Here is a 24,315-nt window from a genome sequence, read left to right as displayed (position 1 = left end):
GAGGCAAAATATGTAGCAACTTGTGAAGTTGCCAAAGAGGTTGTTTGGCTCAGGAATTTCTTGACTCAACTGGAAGTATTTCCATATATGTCAAGTCCTATCACCCTTTACTGTGATAATAGTGGTGTTGTGGCTAATTTCAACAGGAGACAAGCGTGGGAAACATATTGAGTACAAGTATCACTTGATTTGAGTTATTGTACATTGAGGAGACGTGATCGTCATGAAGATAGCTTTGACGCATAACATTGTTCATCTGTTTATAAAGGCTCTTATAGCTAAAGTGTTTGAGGGTCACCTGAAGAGTCTAAGTCTACGAGACATGCCTCATTTTGTCTAGGACAAGTGGGAGATATTACTAGGCACGTATTTTATGCCTTAGTTTCTTGTTTTAGTGTACATTATATTTATTTGTTCTTTCTTTTGTACACCTCACTAGCTTTAGAATAAGTGGGAGATTGATGGGGTTGATGCCCTAAATCTCATGGGTCTTGTAGAAATAATTGTATTGTACAAACAATTTATTTATCTAATAAAATAAAGAGGTATTTTTTTTATCATTTAGTTGCATTTATTCACAAAAACCAATAAACTAAGATTCAGGGTTATTTTTTGAAACTTAAATATGTATGTAGCAACATAAAGATAGATCAAGTTTAAGTGATAACCTAAACGATCTGTATTAGATAGATAAGACTAGGTACCTTATCCTAGTGAAATTACGAATACGACTTGGTTTATAGTTGTTACAATTGTTGTAAAATGCTACAAATGATCTGATCCTGATCATTCATGTGTAGACATGTGTGTAGGGGTGTTCTATACAAAGAGTTTGTATAAGACTAGATCGCGAAATGTATAGTCTTTCTATATAACATTGTTGATAGAAGAGACTTGCATTTCATCAGGATGACCATAGGTGACTTGACCTGAATCCTGAGTAAGTTGTGAAATCCTGCCGACATTCATGTGATTTGTATGGGTGAGAGTGGCCAGTTTCGCCGACTCAATATGCCTACCATTTTGGGGATTCCTCTAATTAGGGAATTGAGAACATAGTTACACAAGAAGAAATTCACTCATTTTTTATAGTTAGATATTGTAGATAAATTGCTCCCTTAAGCTGATTCCGGGGCTTGAACAATGTGATGCCATACCCTTTCTTGGCCTGAGAGTGGTTTGGTCATAGTTAGACTACGACTTATTGTTCATTAGAGGAATCAGTGGTACCTAAGAAGTTATATGTAATTACAGGGGCAAAACAATATTTTTGGCCCAATTGTATTTACGAGCAACTTGTGAAGGGTCAATGCACCATTGATTGGTTATATCCAATGGACACAAAAATATATTTGTAGTGCGAAGAATGCAACTGTCAGTCTTTAGTGGAGTGACTGACAATTGATTAATTTAATCAAAGAGTTTGATTAATTAATCAAGTACCATTGGAGCTTCAAACTATAAGTCCATAAGGTTCCCTCATTTGCTCAGTTGGGATAAAATTTTAATTCGAATTAATTTGAATTATTCACATTAGTAAAGGGAATTATTTATATAAAATTGTATGAGATATAATTTGAGGGAAAAAATTAACCTTAATATGAATTTGATTCGGATTAAATTTTTGAGAGAATTTGTTTATATATATAATATTAAATTAAAGTATATATATCTAAATCAAATAAAAATTATGTATTAAATGAAAATTAGTTTTATTAAATTATTTGTATTTTTAATTACATAAATCCTTCATTTTCTTCAAATAACTTATAAACCTTTCATTTTCTTCAATAAATTCTCTCATTATTATTTGGAAGATGAAAATAAAGATTCTTTCATCTTCCACTTGCACTATTATAAATACTTCAAAATGTGTTGGAGTTGTAAGGTGTTGAAAATATTGAAGTTGTTGAAGGTTTTGGAAAAATATTTTTTTTTCTCTCAAAACAGAATCATTCCCTCTCCAAATTATTCAAAGAAACCCACAAACTCTCTACGGTTTTCTACTCCGAGAATATCGAGGTCTCCATGTGGTGGCGTCTGTTGGTTTTGAACATCTTTTTATTGTTAGTGTTCGAAGATTTTAGAGAGGAAATCTGAAGAGATTAGTCTTCAAGGATATGTTTTATGAATCTTTTCTTCTTAATTTTAATATATATATATATATATATATACTTAATTGATCATGTGTATTATGTTTCCGTCACATATATTCTTTGCGTGTTATGTAAAATTAAAACTAGAACGCGATCTTTTCTACAATGGGTACTTGCGTATCCTTTCATATACGAGATTTCAAATCACTTGAAACTTGGATGTCTATGATGAAATGACCATTACGAACTCTTAAATGGATATGAAACATACAACTATCATAAATTATTTGATTTCTACAAAAAAAAAATGGTTGTCACAAACTCTTAAATGTCTGTTGAGAAACTATCACAGCAAGTTAAGAAGAGAGAAATTGCAAACCAAAAAAAGTTGAAGCAAATGTAAAACACAATTAATAGTAGAACGAGAATGTTTTGTTTCCAAAAATTTTAAACAACCAGAAGATTCGATAAGTTAACACATATCCATATCACACATCTGAACCAGATAAATGAAAAATCACAGTATGGACATTTACATATAACTTGGTGAAGCTTTAGAGTTAAGAAAAGCCAACCATTTTCATTTGGTTGAGACAACTTGGGAATCCTTTCTGCCATGAACCACAACCAACTACTTCCTCTAGAAGTGGAAGAAGCCAAAGCAACCCCAAATAACAAAATCGATTGTCAACTAAAAGAGGTAGAAAACTTCTTCCTTTTGACATCGACAACTAAAATCCATGTAGAAAAAAGAGTGAGGATGGAGAATGTGAGATTAGAGCTTTGATTTGTAAAATTAGTTGTCTCTTTGAGTGATAGTGAGCGCAACAATCAATAGGAGAATATAAACCTCAAGTTTGCATTAGAGGGGTTCAAATAATCCGATAATTCGAGTAACCCGGACTACCAAACCTAAAATATAAGGGTTGAATTGGGTTGGGTTAGTTTTGTTTTTGGGTTGGGTTAAATTTTTCTATTTTTGTTGGGTTGGGTTGGGTCAGCTAAAAAGACTTTGGGTTGATCCAACCCAATCCGAATTTTATATATATAATAAAATATAGTATATATTTCTCTTTGTTTAAAATTTGATTACTTTGTATTGATTAATTTATGAATTTTAAATGTTTTTATTTTAAAATTGTTATGATATTTATCTTTATTTGAAGTTTGCAATAAATATCTTCGATATAATTAGTATTTAGCATTTGAATTTTACGAGATGTTGTATATAAATTTACATATTTTTAATTAAAAAGAAAAAAATAAATTATAATCTGATAACCCAACCTGAATTTTAAGTATTTGGATTCTTTGAGCCAACCAACCCGATGGTTCAAAAAAACACCATCAACCCAACCCAACCCATATACATCCCTAGTTTGCATAAACAAGAACTCGAAGGAGAAACTACAATATCCTAATTCATAGGTCCAATTATTCTACAAATCCATTTTCATACCATTGCTACTGAAAGTTACAACCCTAATATCAGTAATCACACTAGAAATAGTCTAAAAATTGACAGAGAGGGGAAAAAACTCACTGATTCACGATTTAGAGAGACGCCAAAAAGAAGAAGCCGCCAAGACTGAAAGAACACCAAAAGGAGGGATGATGGGTTTGGAAAATCATAGATGCTTGAGAAAGAGGGATACTGAGACCAGAAGAACGCATGAGAAAGCTGGATGCCAAGATTGGAAGGGTTGCTCAAATTTGTTTAATCTGGACGCCAATGAAGAAGAAGCAAATCTCCTACATGGTGATGATGCTTGAAAATGAGGGAGGGAGAAATTTTTTCCATGTGGAGGAATTGCTCTGAGTCGTTGGATATTAGGGCAAGGGGGAAGAAATGGAGAATAGGGGGAATACACGAATTTTAGCGCACGCCAAAAGATTTGGCTTTTCATCTTTTTTTTTTTTCTTTCCTTCCTCTTTTTTATAGCGTATTTCATAAAGTGCTACAATCAAAAGCTATAAAAATGGGGTATTTCTTGTAATGGTGCTAAATAAGAAATGATTCACGAAGAATAAATTAATTACATATATTTTGTTCTATGAATCATTGTTTTAGAAATAGAGTTCCAATTGAGACATGTGATCCTTCTTCTTCTTCTTGAAATAGTTGGTGGTTACTCTTTGTTCCATCCTAAACATTCATGGAGTATTAGATAAAATGTTGTGAAGAACAAGAAGAACAACACTATGTATAAATCTTGCAGGATTCAAAAGTTAAAAAGATGGAATCAATCAAGATTCCAAATTGATCTTTTTGTTATTTGGATAGCAAGCACCACCTTGTAGAGGTGTGGGGGAGAAATCAAACAACAATTTATCGTTTGTCATCCTCTTCATCTTCATGTTGCTTTTCAAAATGTTGAATCCAAGATTTAGAAATAGTCTAAAAAGTGATAGAGAGGGGAAAAAACTCATTGATTCACGATTTAGAGAGACGCCAAAAAGAAGAAGCCGCCAAGACTGAAAGAACACCAAAAGGAGGGATGATGGGTTTGGAAAATCATAGATGCCTGAGAAAGAGGGATACTGAGACCAGAAGAACGCATGAGAAAGCTGGATGCCAAGATTGGAAGGGTTGCTCAAATTTGTTTAATCTGGACGCCAATGAAGAAGAAGCAAATCTCCTACATGGTGATGATGCTTGAAAATGAGAGAGGGAGAAATTTTTTCTATGTGGAGGAATTGCTCTGAGTCGTTGGATATTAGGGCAAGGGGGAAGAAATGGAGAATAGGGGGAATACACGAATTTTAGCGCACGCCAAAAGATTTGGCTTTTCACCTTTTTTTTTTTTCTTTCCTTCCTCTTTTTTATAGCGTATTTCATAAAGTGCTACAATCAAAAGCTATAGAAATGGGGCATTTCTTGTAATGGTGCTAAATAAGAAATGATTCACGAAGAATAAATTAATTACATATATTTTGTTCTATGAATCATTGTTTTAGAAATAGAGTTCCAATTGAGACGTGTGATCCTTCTTCTTCTTCTTGAAATAGTTGGTGGTTACTCTTTGTTCCATCCTAAACATTCATGGAGTATTAGATAAAATGTTGTGAAGAACAAGAAGAACAACACTATGTATAAATCTTGCAGGATTCAAAAGTTAAAAAGATGGAATCAATCAAGATTCCAAATTGATCTTTTTGTTATTTGGATAGCAAGCACCACCTTGTAGAGGTGTGGGGGAGAAATCAAACAACAATTTATCGTTTGTCATCCTCTTCATCCTCATGTTGCTTTTCAAAATGTTGAATCCAAGATTGAAGCTATTGGAGAAAAGCTTTTTCTCGAGGCTGGAGGTGGCTTTCTTCAAGCCATTCTTCTCGACCGACGACCATTTCCAAATAAAAAGGAAGCTAGATGGAGATGGATAAGAGAGAAGAAAGAAGAAGAAGAAAGAGGAGAGGAAAGTGAGAAATATTAAAAATAATAACCTTTTCAACTCATCTTCCTGCATCATATATTTAATCAATTTTATATTTAAATTTCATAGATTTAATAGTTGAGGATCTTTTAAACTCATTCTTCAAGATTTTGGGACTAAAATGGTCAATTTGAAACATTAAGAACCAATCACTTATATTTTTAAAAATTCAGGGACCAAAAGAGTATTTTTCCCTAATTCCATATGAAAATCATGACAAGGTTGAGTTCTTGTTTCTTTTTTTTTTTTTTTGTTTTTTGTTTTTGTGTTCAAAATGAGAATTTTTTGTGTTTGGAAAAAATTATGGTTCAATTTGAGAGCCTTCAATTTCCTTATAGGTTTTTATCTTTTTAGTGCTTGAGATTCTGATTCGATAAAAGGGTTTTTTAAAGTAATTTCAACCTAATTTTTAGGAGTAGTTTCAAATCTAGGTCATTAGCATATAAAAGGACTTGTAGGTATAACAAATTTTAGATTTAGCTCTGAAAGTCTATGTAACATATAGACTCTATAGTGATAGAGTCTATCAATGTAGATTTTGCTTGCAGTTACTTAATTTTTGTGTAAATAACAAGTCCATTTACCCATTTTTGAAAAAAAAAAACCAAAAACTTTGTATATTTATTTAACGATATTTAGATTTTAAATCCATTTTTGAAACTTGTTTTCATAAATATCTAAACTTTTGATAATTCATATATAAGATTTAATGGGTTTTTCGAATTGAAATACCACTTGGATTTATTTGTTGAGATTTTATTCATTTCTTTAATAGGAGAGAAAAAATACATTTATTTGTTAAGATTTCCTTCCCATTTTTAATTAGAGAGAGAAAATGCATTTAATTTGATTTTATCTTTCATGTAACACATTTGATGATGAAACAACTAATTTCACTCACAAAAAATCATGGTTATTTTAAAATATTCCATGGTTTTTTGGTTTTTTTTACCCATTGTAAACATAAACGTATCTTTGTATATATTGAATCAAATATCTATCCCAGGTATTTGATTTTGTCTATTATATTCTATTGTTTATTTTGCGTCGTATAAACGCAAAATAAACCTATGTACTGATATATTTTATATAAATCTTTTAAACATATCTTTGTACATAATATAATTCCCTGTTCTCTATCTCGATATATTTCATATATACTTTTTACTCCTAATATAATTCATATAAACCTTTTACAGTAATGAGAAACCTAACACATTCATTAAGACATATATACTTGATAAACCCCCAAACAGTATCATATGACATGGTGTATACCATAAGACATTATAGTATAAATAAGTTAACCTTATTCATTGATCATTTACACCAAAGCATATATTATAAATCCCTCTTCGATATTACAATATATTTCATATAAACTGTTTTAAAGTAGTGAGAAACCCAACACATTCGTTAAGATATAGTTACATGCTAAATCCCCAAACATGTCATATCACGGAGTATATAATACAACATAAAGCCTAACTCTTCTCAAATCATGAATGTATATTACAGTATATATTATGAAAATATACAATGTTTCAACCGTATAAAACATATTCTAATTTTAGAAAAAAGAAGGGAAAAAAATCCCAACCGTATGTTTGAAATCACATAAATTGTAAAAACTAGAACTAAATCGGTTTCGTTAGGTCCTAAATCGCTAGAAAGTCATCCAAATGGCTAAAATTATTTGGTCATCGTCCCTGCTTGGTCTTTTTTTCCCCCCAAAAATCGTTGTCTATCGTCGTCCGAGTTGCACTGCCATTAAGCCTAGTCGCTCATCGTCCGTCGTCTAGCCTAGTTACACATAGTTCGAGGTCGTCGAGTCGCTCACTGTTTCGCTTTGAGTTTGCCATTCAACACCAGAGTTCCACTTCGCGTCTGTCGTTCGTCGTCCAATGGTCGTCGTCGGTGAACCGCTGGCCAGTTTGGTTGGCATGGGCTGTTGTGAAGGTGAAAAGAACAAGGGATGGAGAGAACGAGGAAGGGAGAGAGAATGAGGTTTGGTTAAAATAAAAACTACATGTGAATGAAGGAAACTTCTGATTTCTTTTTTGAAAAATGTATAATTGTTTAGGGGTAAAGGACAAAAAGGTAATTGTGTGTAATTTTTGTGTAATTTAGAAGTGGCGTTTTTAAAAATAATAATAAAAAAAAAACCAGATAAAAGTGAAATATATGAGCTTTTTATTAAGGGATTATGTGTTGTTATCCCAACTTGGATTTACGTCATTGTTGTAAAAGTATTCTATACATAAAAATTATTATTATTATTATTTAAAAAAAGTCGTGGTTTTTTTGTGATCCGTGATGCGCCCGTGGGTTTTTTTCTTTTTCTTTAGCGAACCGCTCTCCTTCTCCACTTAAATTCTTTGATTCTGCGTTTCTGCTTTTGCTACAATCAAATTCTCCGATTCAAGGATTCTCAGGAAACAAAAATGGCAAGGAAATTCTTCGTCGGCGGCAACTGGAAATGCGTATGCTCCTTAGTTCTTGTTTGAAATCATTTTTCTTTATTTGATCTCTATTTTCTCTCCATTTTTGAGATGATCGCCTTTTCAGTCGATTTGACCGTTAACGTACGAGCTATTGGATGCCAAATCTGTTGTTTATATGTGATTTCTACCTATTTGGTTTAAATATTCTTGGGTTTTGATTTCGAACTGAGGAACTTCCAGAAAAAAACGTACTTTACTTTTCTCCTTTGGTTTTTCCGGTGTACTGACTTAGCAGATCTTTTGACTTTTCCGATCCGAGTGTGCTTTATGTAATTTTCAATTGTGTTTGATGTGTTTAAGTGTTAAATGTATGTGCAACTTTGGGATTGGAGATTTGGGGGTACTGGATTACTCTAGATTGAACTAATCGTCTTGTTCATCGATTGAATATTCTACAGAATGGAACAACCGAGGAGGTGAAGAAAATTGTCAGCACGTTGAATGAAGCTGAAATTCCTTCAGAAGATGCTGTGGGTACGCATGGAAATTCTGTTTAGTTTTCAGTTGTACCAGTGTCCTTATGGCTTGCAATTTCTTGTCGACGAAGCTCTTTGGTTGATTAGGTATTATTTGTTATTCTCCCTTGCAGAAGTTGTTGTGAGTCCACCTTTTGTGTTTCTTTCGCTGGTGAAGAGTTTGTTGAGGTCTGATATTCAAGTTGCAGCACAGAACTGTTGGGTTCGCAAAGGTGGTGCTTTTACTGGAGAAGTTAGGTATGATATTTAGCTAGGAAGGTGCCTGCTGGCTTGGCTAGTTGATGATAATCTCTGTTCATTTGTCATAACTTTTGTTCTTTGTTCAGTTTCAAAATCTGTTACTAGTTACAACAATAAAAACTGAAGGGTGCCATCTTTTGTCTTGATTTTAACTGAAGGCTCGCTTCCAAACTTTACAATGACTAATTTCAGAATAATTACTGAATCTTGTTTGAAGAATAATGAAATTTGAATTTGAATTGATATGGTCCCGTTTGGTAACCATTTGGTTTTTTGGTTTTTGGTTTATGAAAATTAATTTTACTTCCTTTCATTGATTTGCATCTTTCTTGATTAAAAGAGTTGTTTCTTAGTCAAATTCAAAAAATTATAAACATGTTTTTAAGAACTACTTTTTCTAGTTTTCAAAACTTGGCTTGGTTTATGAAAATATTGGTAAAAAGTAGATACTAAAGCAAGTAATTTAGAAGTGGAAATGGTTTTTATAGACTTAATTTTCAGAAAATAAAAACTAAAACCAAATGGGGCCTAAATGTTGTATGACTTCAGCTGTTCACTCATGTTTTCTAGTCCTTTTTCCTTTTTATATGAAGAAATATTTGTCTTAACTCTTAGGAATTAAGGGTGGATCGTGCAATTAATTTGAAGTTAATATCTTTTTGCCTGTAGTGCTGAGATGCTTGTCAATTTGGGGATTCCTTGGGTTATTATTGGACATTCTGAAAGAAGACTTCTTTTGAACGAGTCCAATGAGGTAACCACTGCTAGATCGGAAACTAGTCCACACCCCTATCTTTATATTGTTAACTTGACGAATAATATTACTGATTCGAATTGCAAAGTCCATTCCCTCATCCTTTCGTATACAGTTTGTAGGAGATAAAGTTGCATATGCACTTTCCCAAGGGATTAAAGTCATTGCTTGTGTTGGAGAAACTCTTGAGCAGCGAGAATCAGGATCAACATTGGATGTTGTTGCTGCACAAACTAAAGCTATTGCAGGTACTTCTACCTTCTTAGCTCTGACATTTAAAGTGAATATTTGGAACTTTCAGGAACTGTGAGCTCTTGATCTTATGCTCTTTTGCGTGCTGAGAAGCTTTTAACATCATACTCCCTTGTTTTGTACAAAATGGATAACCCTTTCTGTTATGTGGCAGATAAAATCTCTAATTGGGACAATGTTGTCTTGGCTTATGAGCCAGTATGGGCTATTGGAACAGGGAAAGTTGCAACCCCTGCTCAGGCTCAGGAAGTAAGATTTGTTCTTATAGAGTTTTGTATTTCACATGAATTCAGGATCATTAACAATAACATTGTGGTTCTTTTTAAAGGTTCATGCTGAATTGAGGAAATGGCTTCAGAACAATGTTAGTGCTGAAGTTGCTGGATCTGTTAGAATTATATATGGAGGTAACCTCTTTGCTTGGATGAAAAAAGACTGACATGTTTGCTGTGCGTTCTTTTCCTATAGTTTGTCGAGATGGTTAAAACTGTAAATCCAAGCATACTAATTAAGGAAGCCTTTGTAATTGAGCTCGAACCCACATAAGCTTGATTTAACCAAAATCCAACAGTGGGAGGGGAGTCCTTTTCAGGAAACAACTAAATAAAAACCATAGTTTGATTAATATGTATCCAAGGTTTTAAAAAGCCCATCTAGGCACGTGTCTAGGCCCTTAAACGCAAGTCTGGCACCTCACCTTTGCACAAAATAAGGCGCACATTAGGCGTGCACCTTATGTGAAGCCCTAAGGCTGAAAGTTGTGTGCCTTAGGGCTTTTTTATTATTTTAATTTTAAAAAAATAATAATTAGGCTTTTCCTTCCTTATTAACCAAAAGGAATAGAATTTATTGAGCCTAAATGCAAATTGTGTACATGTATAATGCAAATAGCCTGTTTAGTGCATGTTTATGGTAATGTTTTAAAAGGCTAAAGACGGCTTTGAGGTTTTTCCTCTTGAAGAGGTGAGGTGTAAGCCTCGAGGTGGTATGAGGTGTAAGCCTGTAATAGGGAAGAGGCTAAACATGATAGTCATATAAAAAGTATAAATTGAAAATACCCTCACAATTTTCACTTGATCAATAATAAGATTGATTTATACTATAGATTTTTGCCTTCAATGTTTTTAAAGTCACAACAGTAAAAGTAATCCTAGTTCAAATTGCCTCTATGCATTTTCAAAAAGGTGTAAGCCTCTTATTGTTCAAGGAAGGCATAACTCTCGAGGCTAAAACTTAGAGTTGAGCCTCAAGGCGTAAGCCTCAATAGCTTTTTAAAACAACGGTTCAAGGTTATGTAACTGTGGAACTAACATGTTTAAGTTATTAATTGGTCTTTTAGGTTCCGTAAATGGTGCAAACTGCAAAGAACTGGCAGGACAACCTGACTTGGATGGATTTTTGGTTGGAGGAGCTTCGCTTAAGGTTAACTCTTCTCATAAGTTTGCATCATATATTTTTGTTCACTTGTTTGGTGTAGGAACTTGATTTCTGTTGCTGACTCATCTTTATATTTTCTATGAACTAGCCCGAGTTTGTTGACATTATCAAGTCTGCTACGGTGAAGAAATCTTCATGAATCGCCTGAGGAAGAGATGGTTCTATCTTCCTTTAGGTACGCGGGATATGTTGCGGAAAATTGTTGTTTGCTTGAGCAATAAAGTTTGAGACCCAATGCTTTTGTATAATCATCCTTTTGTATTCTCTCCTTTTTGATGCATTTTGACATAAATTTGGCACTGTTGAGGTCACTATTATGTTTACGGTTGGATTGAGATCATCTCAATTCTGATTCAGACAAAATGTTGTGCGTTCTAATTATAAAATGCTAGTTCAATTTCCAAATTTTCAATCCATTTCTTTCAAGTCACTTGTAAGTTCTTATGGGCTTTCATGTTTTGGAGTTATAAATGGGCCCTTTTTCGTGGGAATAATGGAGTTTTCTTGGGGAATTTAGCATATTTGGTAGCACAGCAATTTACCTTCTATTTTATTTTTAATTTTTCGTTAATTAAAAGAGTTTTATCATTTCAATTTTAATTAAATATACTTCCTCGTGTTTTGCAATGGACTGCATTTCACTCATGAAGTTCGCTATAGTGACCAAGTTCATCCACTAATTCTCTGTTTGCTTCTTCTTGATTTAGATTTTTGAATTGATTGTCTTAGTTCTGGTTTTTCCACTTGCTAGTCGTCTCCCACTCTCTGTTTGTAGTGACAATCTGTTGGACCGATTCAACTCAACTAAAAAATATAAGAATTTGGTTGGGTTGCTCTCTTTAAGGGTTTTGATTGGGTTAGGAAATTGAGCAAAAAATTTTTAATTGGTTCGAAAACACTCTCAAACCCAAACAGCTGGTTTGGCTCTTTTTGTTTTAGGCCTAACCAAAAATTGAACCAAATCGATCAGTTTGGTGGTAATAATGGAAATGAAACAAATGTCCAACAAGGGTCAAAACTGATGGTCAGATTTTTAGTCCGTTTGATTAGTTTCGATTTTTAGCCCAATTGTGTGTTTGTGTGTGGTTTTTATTTTATTTTAAAAAAGGCAAATCAAATGAGTGCAAATGAAAAATTAATAGGCTAGGATGAATGTTTTTTCTATACTCATATCTAAAGAAACCTCAAGAGAATTCATTGGAAAAGGAAAGATCAAATCCACAGTAGGGATGTTCGAAAAATCCGATCAATCCAACCCAACTCATACTATTTGGGTTGGAAAAAAAATCAAACACATGTGATCTAAGTTTTTTGTGTTTGCTTATGTATGTATATAAAGGAAACAAATATAAACTCGTGTGAGAAGTATATTTGGGATTAAGGTTAGCGAAAAAATAATGAATAGATGATGCCACTATTTTTGTTTTCAAGTATGCATTTAAATTTGTTCACTTAAGTAGATACACACTTTGACCTATATGAATTCAACAACAAAAGCTTGCCACTCAAAGTTGTTTGGAGAAAAACTTCAATTTTCAAGGGTTAAAATGAAACTCTTCAGAGTTTGATAATATAATCAAAACCAACCACATAGTTTATGAATCTACGCATATTTTTTATAATTTAACCAAGATCAATAATATTTGCATCATAAGATGCATATGTAGATCGATAATACCATGCATATCATTGTTTTCACAAGACATGTTGATGGAAAATTTAGACTAGAATTCAATTTTTTTTTCTAAAAGATTGCTTAAAGTTGATATTTTTCATATGATAAAATTCTCAATTTTCTTTAATCCATGTTTGCTAAATGGAAACCGTACCCTACCTGTGTGAGATCTTTGTAATCTATATTAGTTTTTCCCCTTAACAAGAAGAGAACCTCAAATTATGGATTGTAAAAATTAATCATAATAAAGACGGTAGGAATGAATCATCCACAAAACTGCAGTGATTGTTTTTACACAAACAAGATATTATATACATGTGTAAATAATTACATGAGATTGAAAATACTAAAAATCTAGTCCCTTCCCCCCTCTCCTTAGGGGAGTCAAAAAAAAAAAAAAAAAAGAAGAAGAAGAAGAAGAAGAAAGAAGAAAGAAAACAAACTATGATTGCATCTATTTTCTCTTTATATTTTCACCTACTTGAGCCTTACAATAATCCTTTGATGTTTACTTTTTTTTTTTTTTTTTTTATATCCGTGAGTGTCGGGGCATCTTACGTGCACCCCGACTAATTTCAGGGGGTAATCCGTCTGATTTTACCCGTTTTGATGTCAAGGAAACTTGTAAGATATTAAATCTTAGGTAGGTGGCTATCATAAATTGAACCCATGACCTCTTAGGTCTTTATCAAGGGGATGTTTTCTTATTTACCACTAGAACAACTCATAATGGTTTCTCTAATGTTTACTTTGATTGACACTGTACAATATCAACAAGATCTACCAAGAAATCCTAAAAACTTAATACTTCATCTAAAAGCTCATCAAGAATCAAATCTTCCAACTCAAGAGTTATGTAGTCTGTTTCAGATTGAAGGTTCATCCAATCATCACCTTTACTTAAATCTCGCCCCACAACATCATCTAAACATTGGTCTAGTTCTGGTCCCAAGCTCAGGTACCAGGCAACTTTTCCTCGGACCTCCTCGAGAAGATACAGCCCAAGTGGCATTGGACGAATTTGGCTTGTCGAGGAGAAAGTTTTAAGGAAACCAATGAATGAATTTTCATATACATTATGTAATGTCTCATAAACTAAATCAAGCAGAAGTAGGTGATCAGAATCATTGTCAACCATCTCCCAATAGCATTCCAGTTTTTTGTAAAAGTGAGCTTCCTCTCTCGCGAATATTGAAGGATTAAGTTGTTGGTCTATTATGTGACCACTTTCGATAAAGCTGGAGAGCTGAAGAATATACCTCATATAGTTGAAGTCGGCACTGTCGATTCTACTAAGCTCAGAATGCAGATGGAGATAGTTAGGAATCTTTTCAGCGTCATCAATTATCTCATCATTGACAATGGTTTCAAAAGTTGGTAAAGCTCCTCCTGTCCTGGACTCGTTAGGTTGGTCATCAGAAGGTTCAAGCTCATTTGCAATACTGCAACCAGACTTTAGTATTGCGCCTGACACAGTTAACAAAAAACACAAGTTCTATTTTTATTTCTTATTACTTTAATTTTGGAAATTTTGATAAATCAAGGTTGAAAAAACAGAGCAAATATTGATGCATTAAGGCAAGATATATGTTCAATGTAAGCTTCATAAGCATTATTTATGAAAAAAGACTACGAATAGCTTCCAATATTTACCTTCCGAGTCTGAGAGCTCCGAAGTTTCATCATCTTGAAAACAAGTTTCAAGTTCCAAGACTTGATTGATGTGTGAATGATCGCTGAAATGATCAACAGTCTCCCTAACATCTTCAACTATGCATTCACTACCCAATACTTGTTGGTGTTTACCATTTGATATATCTAAGTGAGGTAATTTCTCCTCGAGCTCATCTACCCAGGCAGTTCCCTCATCATTTGTGACCTCGTTTAAACTACCTGAATGATCAACGGGCATGTTGTCATTGCCTTTTTCTATCATACTTGGTGAATCTCTGTTCAACGGTTCAAATACATGTATGCTTAATATATGGGCTAGATTCTCATCCGTTCTAATATTATTATATGTACTCGAATGTGCCAAACCCCTCTTTGATTTTTTTGTGCGAGAAACAGCACGAGGAGGGTCAGTAAATAATGTACAAAAGAGGTCAATATCAGGTGAAGAAAGATTCCTTCCAAAGGTTTTTTTAGGCTTTTCTATATTCGGAATCTTTTTTTCATTAATCAGCCTTAAGGTTAGAGAGTCGTAACACTTTGCCTCTCTGTTTTTATCGAAACTGTACTCAGACAGTTGAGAATATCTTTTCAGGGAAGCACTTAATGAAGCAGTTCCGATCTTGGTTTGATCTCTATTACTGAGATTATCATTCTCAGAATTGTCAGTCTCACTGTATCCTATAATACCTGAGTCATCAGAAAGTTGAGAATATCTTTCCAGAGAAGCACTTGGTGAAGCAATTCCTGTCTTGGTTAGAACTCCATTACTGATATTATCATTCTCAGAATTACCAGTCTCACTATATCTTCTAATGCCTGAGATATTTTCACTTGTGGCAGTTCCTATACTTTCCTTCGGCCTGTCTTTTCTGGAAAGGGGAAGTTCATGTGCAGAGCAATTCACGGTTGATATAACTTTAGATGTTTTCTGGTTATTTCCCTTCTTCCTCTCCTTGAATGAGCGTCTTATTTTCTGCTTAATAATATTGAAACGCTTGACAACCAACTGATTCCATCCCCCATGCCTTAGTCCTCGATTCGAGCCCAAAGAAGAAGGGGTTGTTTGTTCTCTTATGTTATGGCTTGAAGTACTATCAGAATCACAAGGTGTCGAATCTTCATGAAAATTCTTTGGAGATTCAGATTCAACCAGCTTTGATGGGTGGGGATAATTAGATTTTTGTTTTGGAAAGGACTCATACTGCTTGTGTTGGAGTGAGGTAAGCTTTTTATATCCTTTTCCTGCTAAACCAGGAGCAGGAAAGGACCTTGATTTTGCTAGACTTGCTGAGGACTTCTTGTTTTGTGGGCTTTGGAGAGTGTTCTTACCACGTGCACCCTTCAACAATTCAGCAAATAGTTTTCTATTTGCCTTAAATATCTCTTGGATGTGAGTGTCTTCCTTAAATGAGCGACCAGAGACGTTTCTGTTATTGTTTGTTTCTAAGGTTTTCTTTGCTCCATTAGATTTTTCTGTAAAAGACTTCAATCGGATAGCAATCTTTCCCTGGATAAAGTAGTCCTCATTATCCATGGCATTCAGAGAAATACTCCTCATTCCAGATGCAGCTAGTTTCATAGGAGTTTTCTGTCGAGGAGTGACTCCATTGTCTCCATTTTCACCATTATATCCTGGAGAATCATACGAAGGCTCTAAATGATGTATAGACTGTGTTCGAATCAACCTTCGTTTTGAACTGGAATTCAATTTCCAGAATTTTGTAATATCTTCTTCTGACATCTCTTTAGTTATCACTTCATTTACATGGGCTTCTCCGGGTTTTTTGCGAATAGGACAACTCTCTGCGGTACACTGTTAAACATGACAAATTCAGAATTAACTAATCATATCACACAGTAACATCTACTTATATCTGATTATGCTACCATGACCTTTACCATTAGAGGGTTGTTTCCATCATTACTTTGTTCTGACACTTCGGCCAGGTGGTGGTTGTTTGGAGTTGATTTTGGACCTCCCTTGCCTGCAGATGAAGTTTGAACTAAATTACTTGGAAAAGGAAACTGAAATCAGATTACTAAATCCACAAAAATCTGAAATGGGATGCTGTTGGCCCAATGGCCATAGGTATATTTAAAAGAAAACCAGCTTGGACCTATTTTCCCAATTTATCTTCTCTCCAGTCTAATTAATCCCCTCTAACAATTAATAGTTCCATAGTATTTGTACTTTTTTAACCAGAAAGTTAGAACTAGACTACACTAATACCCCCCCACCCCCACACACACTTGCTTACTTGAATGGTATTTGTTCTATTGATTGTACAACTGTATCCTCGAGTTTCAAATACCACCCTGCTTCCCAAAAAGATAATAAAAGAAATCAAATGAAAGCAGAAGAGACTTGTAACTCCTTTGAATGAAGATATGAGATAAAAGAAAAAATCTCCAACCATTGGAAATGATGCCAACAAGAACTCTGAGACTGAAAACAAAATCTAAAAGCAATAAATTGAAGTTTTTCAGCAGGTGCTCCAAAACTTACTTCTTGAATGTTTTTTGTAAGGAAGCATCTTCTTAACGTTATTCCATCGATGGTAGTCAATGGTATGGAATATGCTCCAGAAGCAGCCTGGAACGTTCTTGTTAAACTGCAGCTTGGAGTCCTGGCTCTGGTTCTTTCCCATTTTAAACATGATGAGAAGTCTTCCAAGCTCTCTACACACTTAGATTGAAATTAAGCTCAGCCTCTTTTGTTTGCTATCATCCTTTAGGGTACAGGTGCAAAAACAAAACTACAACAAAATCTACCCAAGATTATCTTACATGAACTGAACTAAAATCTAAAACATGATGTGGGAAGTTCCCCAACCAAAATTCCTCAGTTCAGAAATTTAGACAAGAGATGGAACGCCAAATAACAAGACTCAAATCGGAAAGATCTTAACAGCGTCCAGAAGCTCTTTGCTCAAATTTCAGACATGGAAAGCAGACATGAAAAGTATTAAAATATCAGGTCCACTCCAATACTCAAGCAATCACAATTGAAGGAGGTACAAGTTGAAGGATTCTGTTGAAGTTCAATTGAGGAAGAAAAGGGTCTATATTTCAATAGCGACGCTCTTCAAGAAACCAGTCAGAAAGTTCAATCTTGATTCTTGACAAACCGAATATTGAAGAAAATACCTTTCAACAAAATAGTAAAAGAAACATAAACAGATTTTTCAGTTGAAGGTTTTTTCCCCCTAAAACTTTAAAGCAGTCTCCCCCAAAAGAAACTCTCCAGAAGACAATAAATTGAGGCAGCTGACATGAGTTAAAGCACCCATGATATTTATTACAGGATTTAAGAAGAAAAAGAGGGAGAATAAAAAAACCAGAGGGAAACAATTTTAAAACCGTAAGTAGCAACAGCAAAAAGAAAGGAAAAAGGTGGAGCTTTCTTTCAGAAGCTAACAAAGTTTCACAGGTTATGGTAGGTTCAGAAGGAGGCAGCTTCTGGAAGACAAGTTCCATTTAAGCATAGAAGAAAACAAGAAACTCGTAGGTCCAAGTTATGCTTGTGTAAAAGAAATAATAAAAGGGTGGAAAGATAAGAGGAGGAGGAGAAAAGTAAAAGCATTGAAATATGGCAAAGAACTTGATTTGATTATGACCAAAGAAAATCCATTGCTTTATTCTTTCTGAGTTCCAAAACATTTAACAGAAACTTGAAAAATATCAAAGAATCAAGATGATAATATCATTTCAGAACACAGGGCAAGTAATGAAATCTAACCATGGAGAACCACAGCACCCAAGGTTGGTGGATCCTGGTCCACTTGGTCCCAGAACGAGTCTCTTCGCCTGGACCAAACTCCATAACCTCGACCTCAGGGCACAGTCTTCACAAGATGAACACATGGGTTAGTTGTCTAGTTCAATAATTTACAGAGAGAGATTAAATGGTTGGTGGCAAAATTATTGAAATTCCAAAGACTCTTAGGTTACATGAAGATATAACCAATTCCACCCAAAAGTAATGGTTTCTGTTCTCTCAAGCTGTTGAATATAGAAATTTAATAGGGTTCATAGAAAGGTAAGGCTTGATCCTTTGAATATCAATCAAATAAACAGCAGAAACTATCATGTGATTGGGGATTTACAACTAATAATCTACAGTTAGAAGGAACAAAATTGATAATAGGCAAACATGTAAAATTTTAGGCTGCCCATTTTCTAGAAATTATAATCAAATGGGGGCTAGAAAAACAAAACAGGAAAACTTCTTCTTCTTGAAAAATTTTGAGCTGCTACACTGACCTGAGAACTTCCAATTTCCTCGGGAAGTCGTCGGAAACTGAAATGGGTTCCAAATCCAATCGTTTTTCGGTTGACCCAACTGAAATTTGTCTGCATTTCGTTTACTTTTTTGAGATTGGTTGTGGTTTGTTTGTTTCTTGGCAACCGAACAAGTGTATGCTACTCCATTCTTTTTGGGTGGACCAAACAAGAACTTGGGTTTTTCTTGCAATTCTTCCTGCTGCGCCCCACATTAGCTACATTCTCGAAAATGTTCAATGCTAATAATGTTGTGAAATTGCTAAAAATAGGGGGAGAATAGATTTAAGGTGGATTTCTAATTTACAGAGTAATTGAATAATTGGCCACATAAAATGTCTATTTTGTCCAAGTGAAAAAAACTCAACTATTAATTACATCTTTCTCGAGATTTTTGCTTGGATAACTCCATGTTAACGCTTCATGACCTTGAAAGCAAATGAAAACTAACATTTCGTTTATGTCAAAGTGTACTTAGGGGACATCTCTCCCAATTCGAAAACATCGCAACCTTAACTCATTGGAAAGGGCTATTGTGATTTTAAATTTCTCTCTTTTGTCACGGGACTACTGCAACCAACCATTATCAACTAACAGAAATAGTGACCAACATAAATAAAGATAATGAACACGTTCTTCTTTGAATTTTCAACATTGAATGTCCATTGATTTTGTCGCGATGTATTTTAAAATCGTGGCAGGGTTATGCTAAAAAAATTTGAGGCGAAATGTCTCTCTCGAGGTCGAGTGGCAAAATGGTGAGAAAAATGAAAATCGCAATAGTCCAGCTAATTGAGTTAGAGTGTCGACAACTTAGTTGGAAGAGACGTGCCTAACGCGATCCTACATAAAAAGTGGGAAGTGTACTTTGACGTAAGCAGAAGGTTAATTTTCACTTATTTTAGGGGGTGAGTTATTAATCGTTAAGAGGGCTGGGAGTACGTCATCTGTACACAAATCTCATTTTTCTCTCTACTTCTATTCCACTTTCTTTCTAATCTTTTCTCTAATTTCTCTCTAAGTTCTCTCATGCTAGTCATACTCCAAAATTGTTAGAAACTCCTCTCAACTTCATTCTCTCTTGTGGTGCTAAGTTTGTACGATTTGAAATACACTGAATGTACAAAAAACATGAAATATTTGTCGTATTGTTTGTTGTGTCCATTCTCACTCTAAATCTCCTAAAAGATGTATCTAAATGTGCCACAATGAAACTAAAGGTTAAAGTTAATAAGTTTTTTTTATCGCTAGATACTTACAAGATAAGTGCAAGATAAGAGATTAACTAGAAGAAAGATGTCATAATGAAAATAGGGATAAAGGGTTTGAAACTTTTTTGCCATGAAATACTTATGAAAATAGTAACTTAGAAGGATATTAAAAATTTCATACTTACGTATTCCCTCTCTAAATCACTTCAAACATATATTTAAATGCGTCATAGTGAAACCAGAGATAATGTTTTAGAATTATTTTGTTGTGAGATACTTACAAGATAAGTGTAGGATAAAAAATCACTCAGAAAGACGTTAAAGTTATATACTTGCATATTCCCAGTCTAATTCACCTAAAATATGTAATCTCACCATATACTTGCAAAATACTTGCAAGACATATAGAAAGAAGACAACACCTAGAAAGATATTAAAAAGTCCTATATATATTACCCTTACTAAATCACCTCAAATATGTATCTAAATGTGTCACACAACAAAATTAGAGGGAATGATTTAGAATTGTTTTGTTGCGAGACTTGCAAGACAAGTGCAAGATAAAAGATCACTTAGAAGAACATTAAAAGCTTAATGTATGTGTATTCCCACTCTATAACCACTTAAAATATTGTTATCTCTTATCTCAAAATATATCACAAAATAAAATTAGAGGTAAGAGTTTAGATTTTTTTTTTCTTTTTTCTTGCGAGATACTTGCAAGATAAATATAAGACACCATCAAGACAGATACTAAAAAGTTTCATAGTACACGTGTATTCTTGCTCTCATTCCTGCAAAATATATATCTAGAAACAGTACATGGTCTGAGTTTTTTCCATTTATTTTCCTTGAAAACAGGAAAAAAAAACATTTCTTCAGATAAACGTATTCAATGAGTTCATCAAACAGACAAGTAATCATAGGTTATGGGATCATATTACTTAAAACATTAACATTTTAGTTTGGCTTGTCTGTCTGTATCAAACACGTGTCAGACATTTGAACACTTTAATATTTGTTGGACACGAATCGACACTTGTTAATGCAATAATGTGTTATCCCAGATAGGTATAATTCTCTTGTTTGCAGTCAGCCAGTCACAAACTACTCAGAATTAATGGTCAAGTATACTTCAAGACTCAAGGAAGACTGTATGCTTCAAGCTTCAAAACTCTTCAATCATCTGCCTGAAGGTAGCTCAATCGTGTAGACGAAGCTCCAAAGAACTAGAAGATAGTTCAATTATGTAAATGATATTAAGAATCACTAGACAATCGTGTAGACGATAGTTGTAAGGAACTAAACGATCGTATAGACGATAGCTGAGGAGCTAGACGATCGTAAAGACGGTGCGATGCAGAGTTAAACGATCATGTAAACGATGCGATAGGAACTAAACGATCGTGTGTACGATACTTAAGTAAATGTTAGACAATCGTAGAGAAAGAAAGAAAGAACACAAGAATTTAAGTGGTTCGGCCAAAGGCCTACGTCAACTGTGCGAATCGGGAGGGACTCTTTTATTACTTCTTCTTCAAACTTATTTCAGAATGAATGCCTTGCTCTCTCTCTCTCTCTTTCTTCTCATTCGTTTTTTTTATACATGCGCTCATAGACAACGAAGAAGCTATGGTGGTTACAACAACATAATAGAAAGACGACAACGTTCAACAGTCTGCAACTTCATTTCTTGTCTTCGGTTCTTTTTGTAACAAAATGTGTTAGACATGCATAGAACACTTGTTGAGTAGACTCAAAAGATACATATATGACAATAATAATAATTTTTGAGTGTGAAATACATCAAACTAATTTTTTAAGCATTTAAGCATTTATTTTGAATTTTCTTTCTATATAGAAATGATATATATTTTTTTAAAATATATATTTTGATAAACGTGTCTTTGCCGTGTCCATGTTCTAAATGATGTATCATTGTATCTGTGTGTGTCTTCTACCCATACTCGTGCTTCTTATGCCATGTGTTTTTTTTTTAGAGTATTGAAAATTTTACGTACTATTGTAGACTGGATTTGACCCTTCCCCTCAAGAGTTTAGACAGCAAAGAGAAGCAAAGAGCTATGGTTGCTGAGATGGTGGCTAAGCTAAGCAGTGTATGTTGGGACAAGTGCATCACTGGTTACACCAAGGAGTAAATTCAGCTCTAGTGAATCCAACTGTCTATCAAACTGTGCCCAACGCTATATAGAGAGGAGCATCATCATTATGAAACGATTCCAAAACATGTTCTTCCATGTCGGTCATTGCCAACAGGGTATGTGCGACATTAAATGTCTATTTTTGTGCTAGACAATGTATGTCACCGTTTATTTATTGAAGAATAATCATAATAATTTTTTTTATTTGTGCATGTGTAAATCAATAATACTTTTCTGTTATCTATACATAAATTTTTGTTAACATGTTGATATTTTCTTTGATATTTCACATTCATATGATTCGACATCGACATGAGAAATAAATCTATATTTTCATTATACTATAATTCATAGATAAATTCATAAAACATAAAAAATAAGCTACACTATTGTAAACATAATAAAAAAATATAAATAATAGACATGTTAAGCATTATAAAATGTTTATTTACTAATTTTAATCGATAAATTTTTTTTTTGTTGTTTATAATTTTTCTAAAAATATTCGTTGACACAACATTTTATCGATATTTTCGTAAAATTAAGATCTTGGTATTTCCATCAATTTCGCATCATCGATATTTTAAACCTTGGTACAAGCATAAAATAAAGTCTCAATTGCTTTTGTATACACAACTCAATTTTTAATAAACACGAAAATTAATTAATTCACTTTAACAATTTTTGACAAAGAAAGTGACAAAATCGTTTAACTAGTAAAAGATTAACAATGTAGATTGACCAATATATACATAGAGCTTTGAAGTCTAAATATCGAGAACTTGTTGTCTACTTCGAAATGGTCAACAAGATGCTTGTTCATATAAAAGATCTGAAAAAAAAATATGCTTGTTCATATCAAAGAAGCAACATTCAACAAAATTGAAATGATCAACAAGATGCTTGAGGAAATTGAAATGACCCCTTTCTAATTTCAAAGAAAAAAAAGAAGACAGTACAAAAGGAGGCTTACTTTTGCGAATCTTCGGGTGTTTGAAGTCCTTATTGTTGATATAGGAGAGCAAAGAAGCGATTTACGAAAGTTTATTGTAGTGAGAAATCCATGAATTTGAGAGTTTTAAATGTGAGAAGTAGTTAGCTCCCATGGGATCATGAAACAAATCACTATCTAAAAGATAAAAAGAAAAAACAAACACATACCAACCAGAAACAAAGCAATCATGAAATTGTTATTATCTAGATGCAATTGAATATTAGTTTTCAAGGAAAAGAAAAGGAAAATTAAGTAAAATACCAAAACTAACAAGGGTAACATGAGTTTTACAAACCTCACCTTTGTCTAAGGCAATTCCTATTGCATTGATAATTATCATCCCATTGATCTACTACATTTGAGAATTAGAACCAAAATTACCAATGCAAGAGACCTAGAAAGATAAATTTTGAATATTTTAATTGATATGAAAGCAACATTAGATGGATTCTTTACTCATCTATTTCAATATTTGAATTGGTATATATATGTGAACAAATTGTGTAAGTTACCCCTGAAATATGGTGGTAGTTGTAATTATGTCTTCAAACTTTCAATTGCAAAAATTCAGCTCTCAAAATTCTAAAAGTGTTAAAATTAGACACTCAAACTTATCATAGTAGTAGAAATTGGACCCAATTGAATCCTCAAAATTATACAATTGTTATAATTTCTTATATTAGTTTGAGGGTCCAATTTTAATATTTCATAAGTTTGAGGGCTTAATTATTATAATTGAAAATTTGAGGATATATTTGCAACTATACCATATTTTAAGAGTAATTTTTTTTTTTTTTTTTTTTTGCAATTTAACCTATAGATTTCTTTTTTCTTTTTCAATTTATATATTGTATGATCATACCATATAAAGTGAGAATGTCATCCTCAATTTCCATAAAAAAATTTTACTACAATAAACTTGTTACTGTAGTATGATAGACTAATTTTGTTACAGGTAGAACGTAAGCATCATATCTTGTATTATGTTAAGAATAATGTTTCGTGATGGGCAAATTCTGGCAAAAGATTTTTTTTCCTTATTTGTCAATGTGTATTATTGATTTTGTGGCCTACATTCTTATTCTTGTGGAGAATATTTCATCCTTCATGGAAGGTCTTCTC

At 33.5% G+C, this 24,315-nt stretch overlaps 2 protein-coding genes, 1 long non-coding RNA gene and 1 pseudogene across 6 annotated transcripts; 2 read left to right on the top strand and 2 right to left on the bottom strand.

Moving 5' to 3' along the window:
- The first annotated feature begins 7,731 nt into the window (after positions 1-7,731).
- LOC120072652 (triosephosphate isomerase, cytosolic) lies at positions 7,732-11,601 on the top strand. Its single transcript, XM_039025084.2, has 9 exons — positions 7,732-8,016; positions 8,436-8,511; positions 8,627-8,750; positions 9,423-9,507; positions 9,623-9,755; positions 9,914-10,008; positions 10,088-10,166; positions 11,099-11,181; positions 11,285-11,601. The coding sequence occupies exons 1-9, from the start codon at positions 7,978-7,980 to the stop codon at positions 11,333-11,335; spliced, it is 765 nt and encodes a 254-aa protein (XP_038881012.1). The 5' UTR covers positions 7,732-7,977; the 3' UTR covers positions 11,336-11,601.
- Positions 11,602-13,097: 1,496 nt separating this feature from the next.
- Positions 13,098-19,076, bottom strand: LOC120073877 (uncharacterized). 4 transcript variants are annotated; one of them, XM_039026789.2, is made up of 6 exons: positions 18,809-19,076; positions 18,285-18,390; positions 17,052-17,231; positions 16,445-16,530; positions 14,525-16,358; positions 13,098-14,338 (listed from the first exon to the last, which is right to left on the bottom strand). In XM_039026789.2, the coding sequence occupies exons 3-6, from the start codon at positions 17,200-17,202 to the stop codon at positions 13,665-13,667; spliced, it is 2,745 nt and encodes a 914-aa protein (XP_038882717.1). In that variant the 5' UTR covers positions 17,203-17,231; positions 18,285-18,390; positions 18,809-19,076; the 3' UTR covers positions 13,098-13,664. The 4 variants fall into 4 exon arrangements, with proteins under 4 accessions (XP_038882717.1, XP_090167921.1, XP_090167922.1 ...); XM_090311795.1 differs by having other exon boundaries at positions 17,052-17,224; positions 18,809-19,064; XM_090311796.1 differs by lacking the exons at positions 18,285-18,390; positions 18,809-19,076 and having other exon boundaries at positions 17,052-17,342.
- Positions 19,077-21,964: 2,888 nt separating this feature from the next.
- On the top strand, positions 21,965-22,350 carry LOC150037407 (mitochondrial import inner membrane translocase subunit TIM8 pseudogene; annotated as a pseudogene).
- Positions 22,351-22,718: 368 nt separating this feature from the next.
- Positions 22,719-23,296, bottom strand: LOC150037406 (uncharacterized). Its single transcript, XR_016528712.1, has 2 exons — positions 23,173-23,296; positions 22,719-23,031 (listed from the first exon to the last, which is right to left on the bottom strand). It is a non-coding gene; the product is annotated as an uncharacterized LOC150037406 (long non-coding RNA).
- Between the last annotated feature and the right edge of the window lie 1,019 nt (positions 23,297-24,315).

The sequence above is a fragment of the Benincasa hispida genome, chromosome 3, assembly GCF_027475165.1.
Source record: "Benincasa hispida cultivar pf3 chromosome 3, pf3_genome.v1.1, whole genome shotgun sequence".
NCBI lineage: Eukaryota > Viridiplantae > Streptophyta > Magnoliopsida > Cucurbitales > Cucurbitaceae > Benincasa > Benincasa hispida.
Note: the sequence above shows the minus strand (reverse complement) of the source record. Positions and strands in the feature narration are given on the sequence as shown.

Excerpts from the sequence above, each read along its gene's own strand:
- LOC120072652 (XM_039025084.2), top strand. The coding sequence starts at position 7,978 with ATGGCAAGGAAATTCTTCGTCGGCGGCAACTGGAAATGC. Across the intron at positions 8,751-9,422 it reads GCTTTTACTGGAGAAGTTAG|TGCTGAGATGCTTGTCAATT; the intron begins GTATGATATTTA and ends TTTTGCCTGTAG. Across the intron at positions 9,508-9,622 it reads TTTTGAACGAGTCCAATGAG|TTTGTAGGAGATAAAGTTGC; the intron begins GTAACCACTGCT and ends TTTCGTATACAG.
- LOC120073877 (XM_039026789.2), bottom strand. The coding sequence starts at position 17,202 with ATGTTTAAAATGGGAAAGAACCAGAGCCAGGACTCCAAGCTGCAGTTT. Across the intron at positions 16,531-17,051 it reads TTACAAAAAACATTCAAGAA|GCAAGGGAGGTCCAAAATCA; the intron begins GTAAGTTTTGGA and ends CTTCATCTGCAG. Across the intron at positions 14,339-14,524 it reads GGAGCTCTCAGACTCGGAAG|GCGCAATACTAAAGTCTGGT; the intron begins GTAAATATTGGA and ends TAACTGTGTCAG.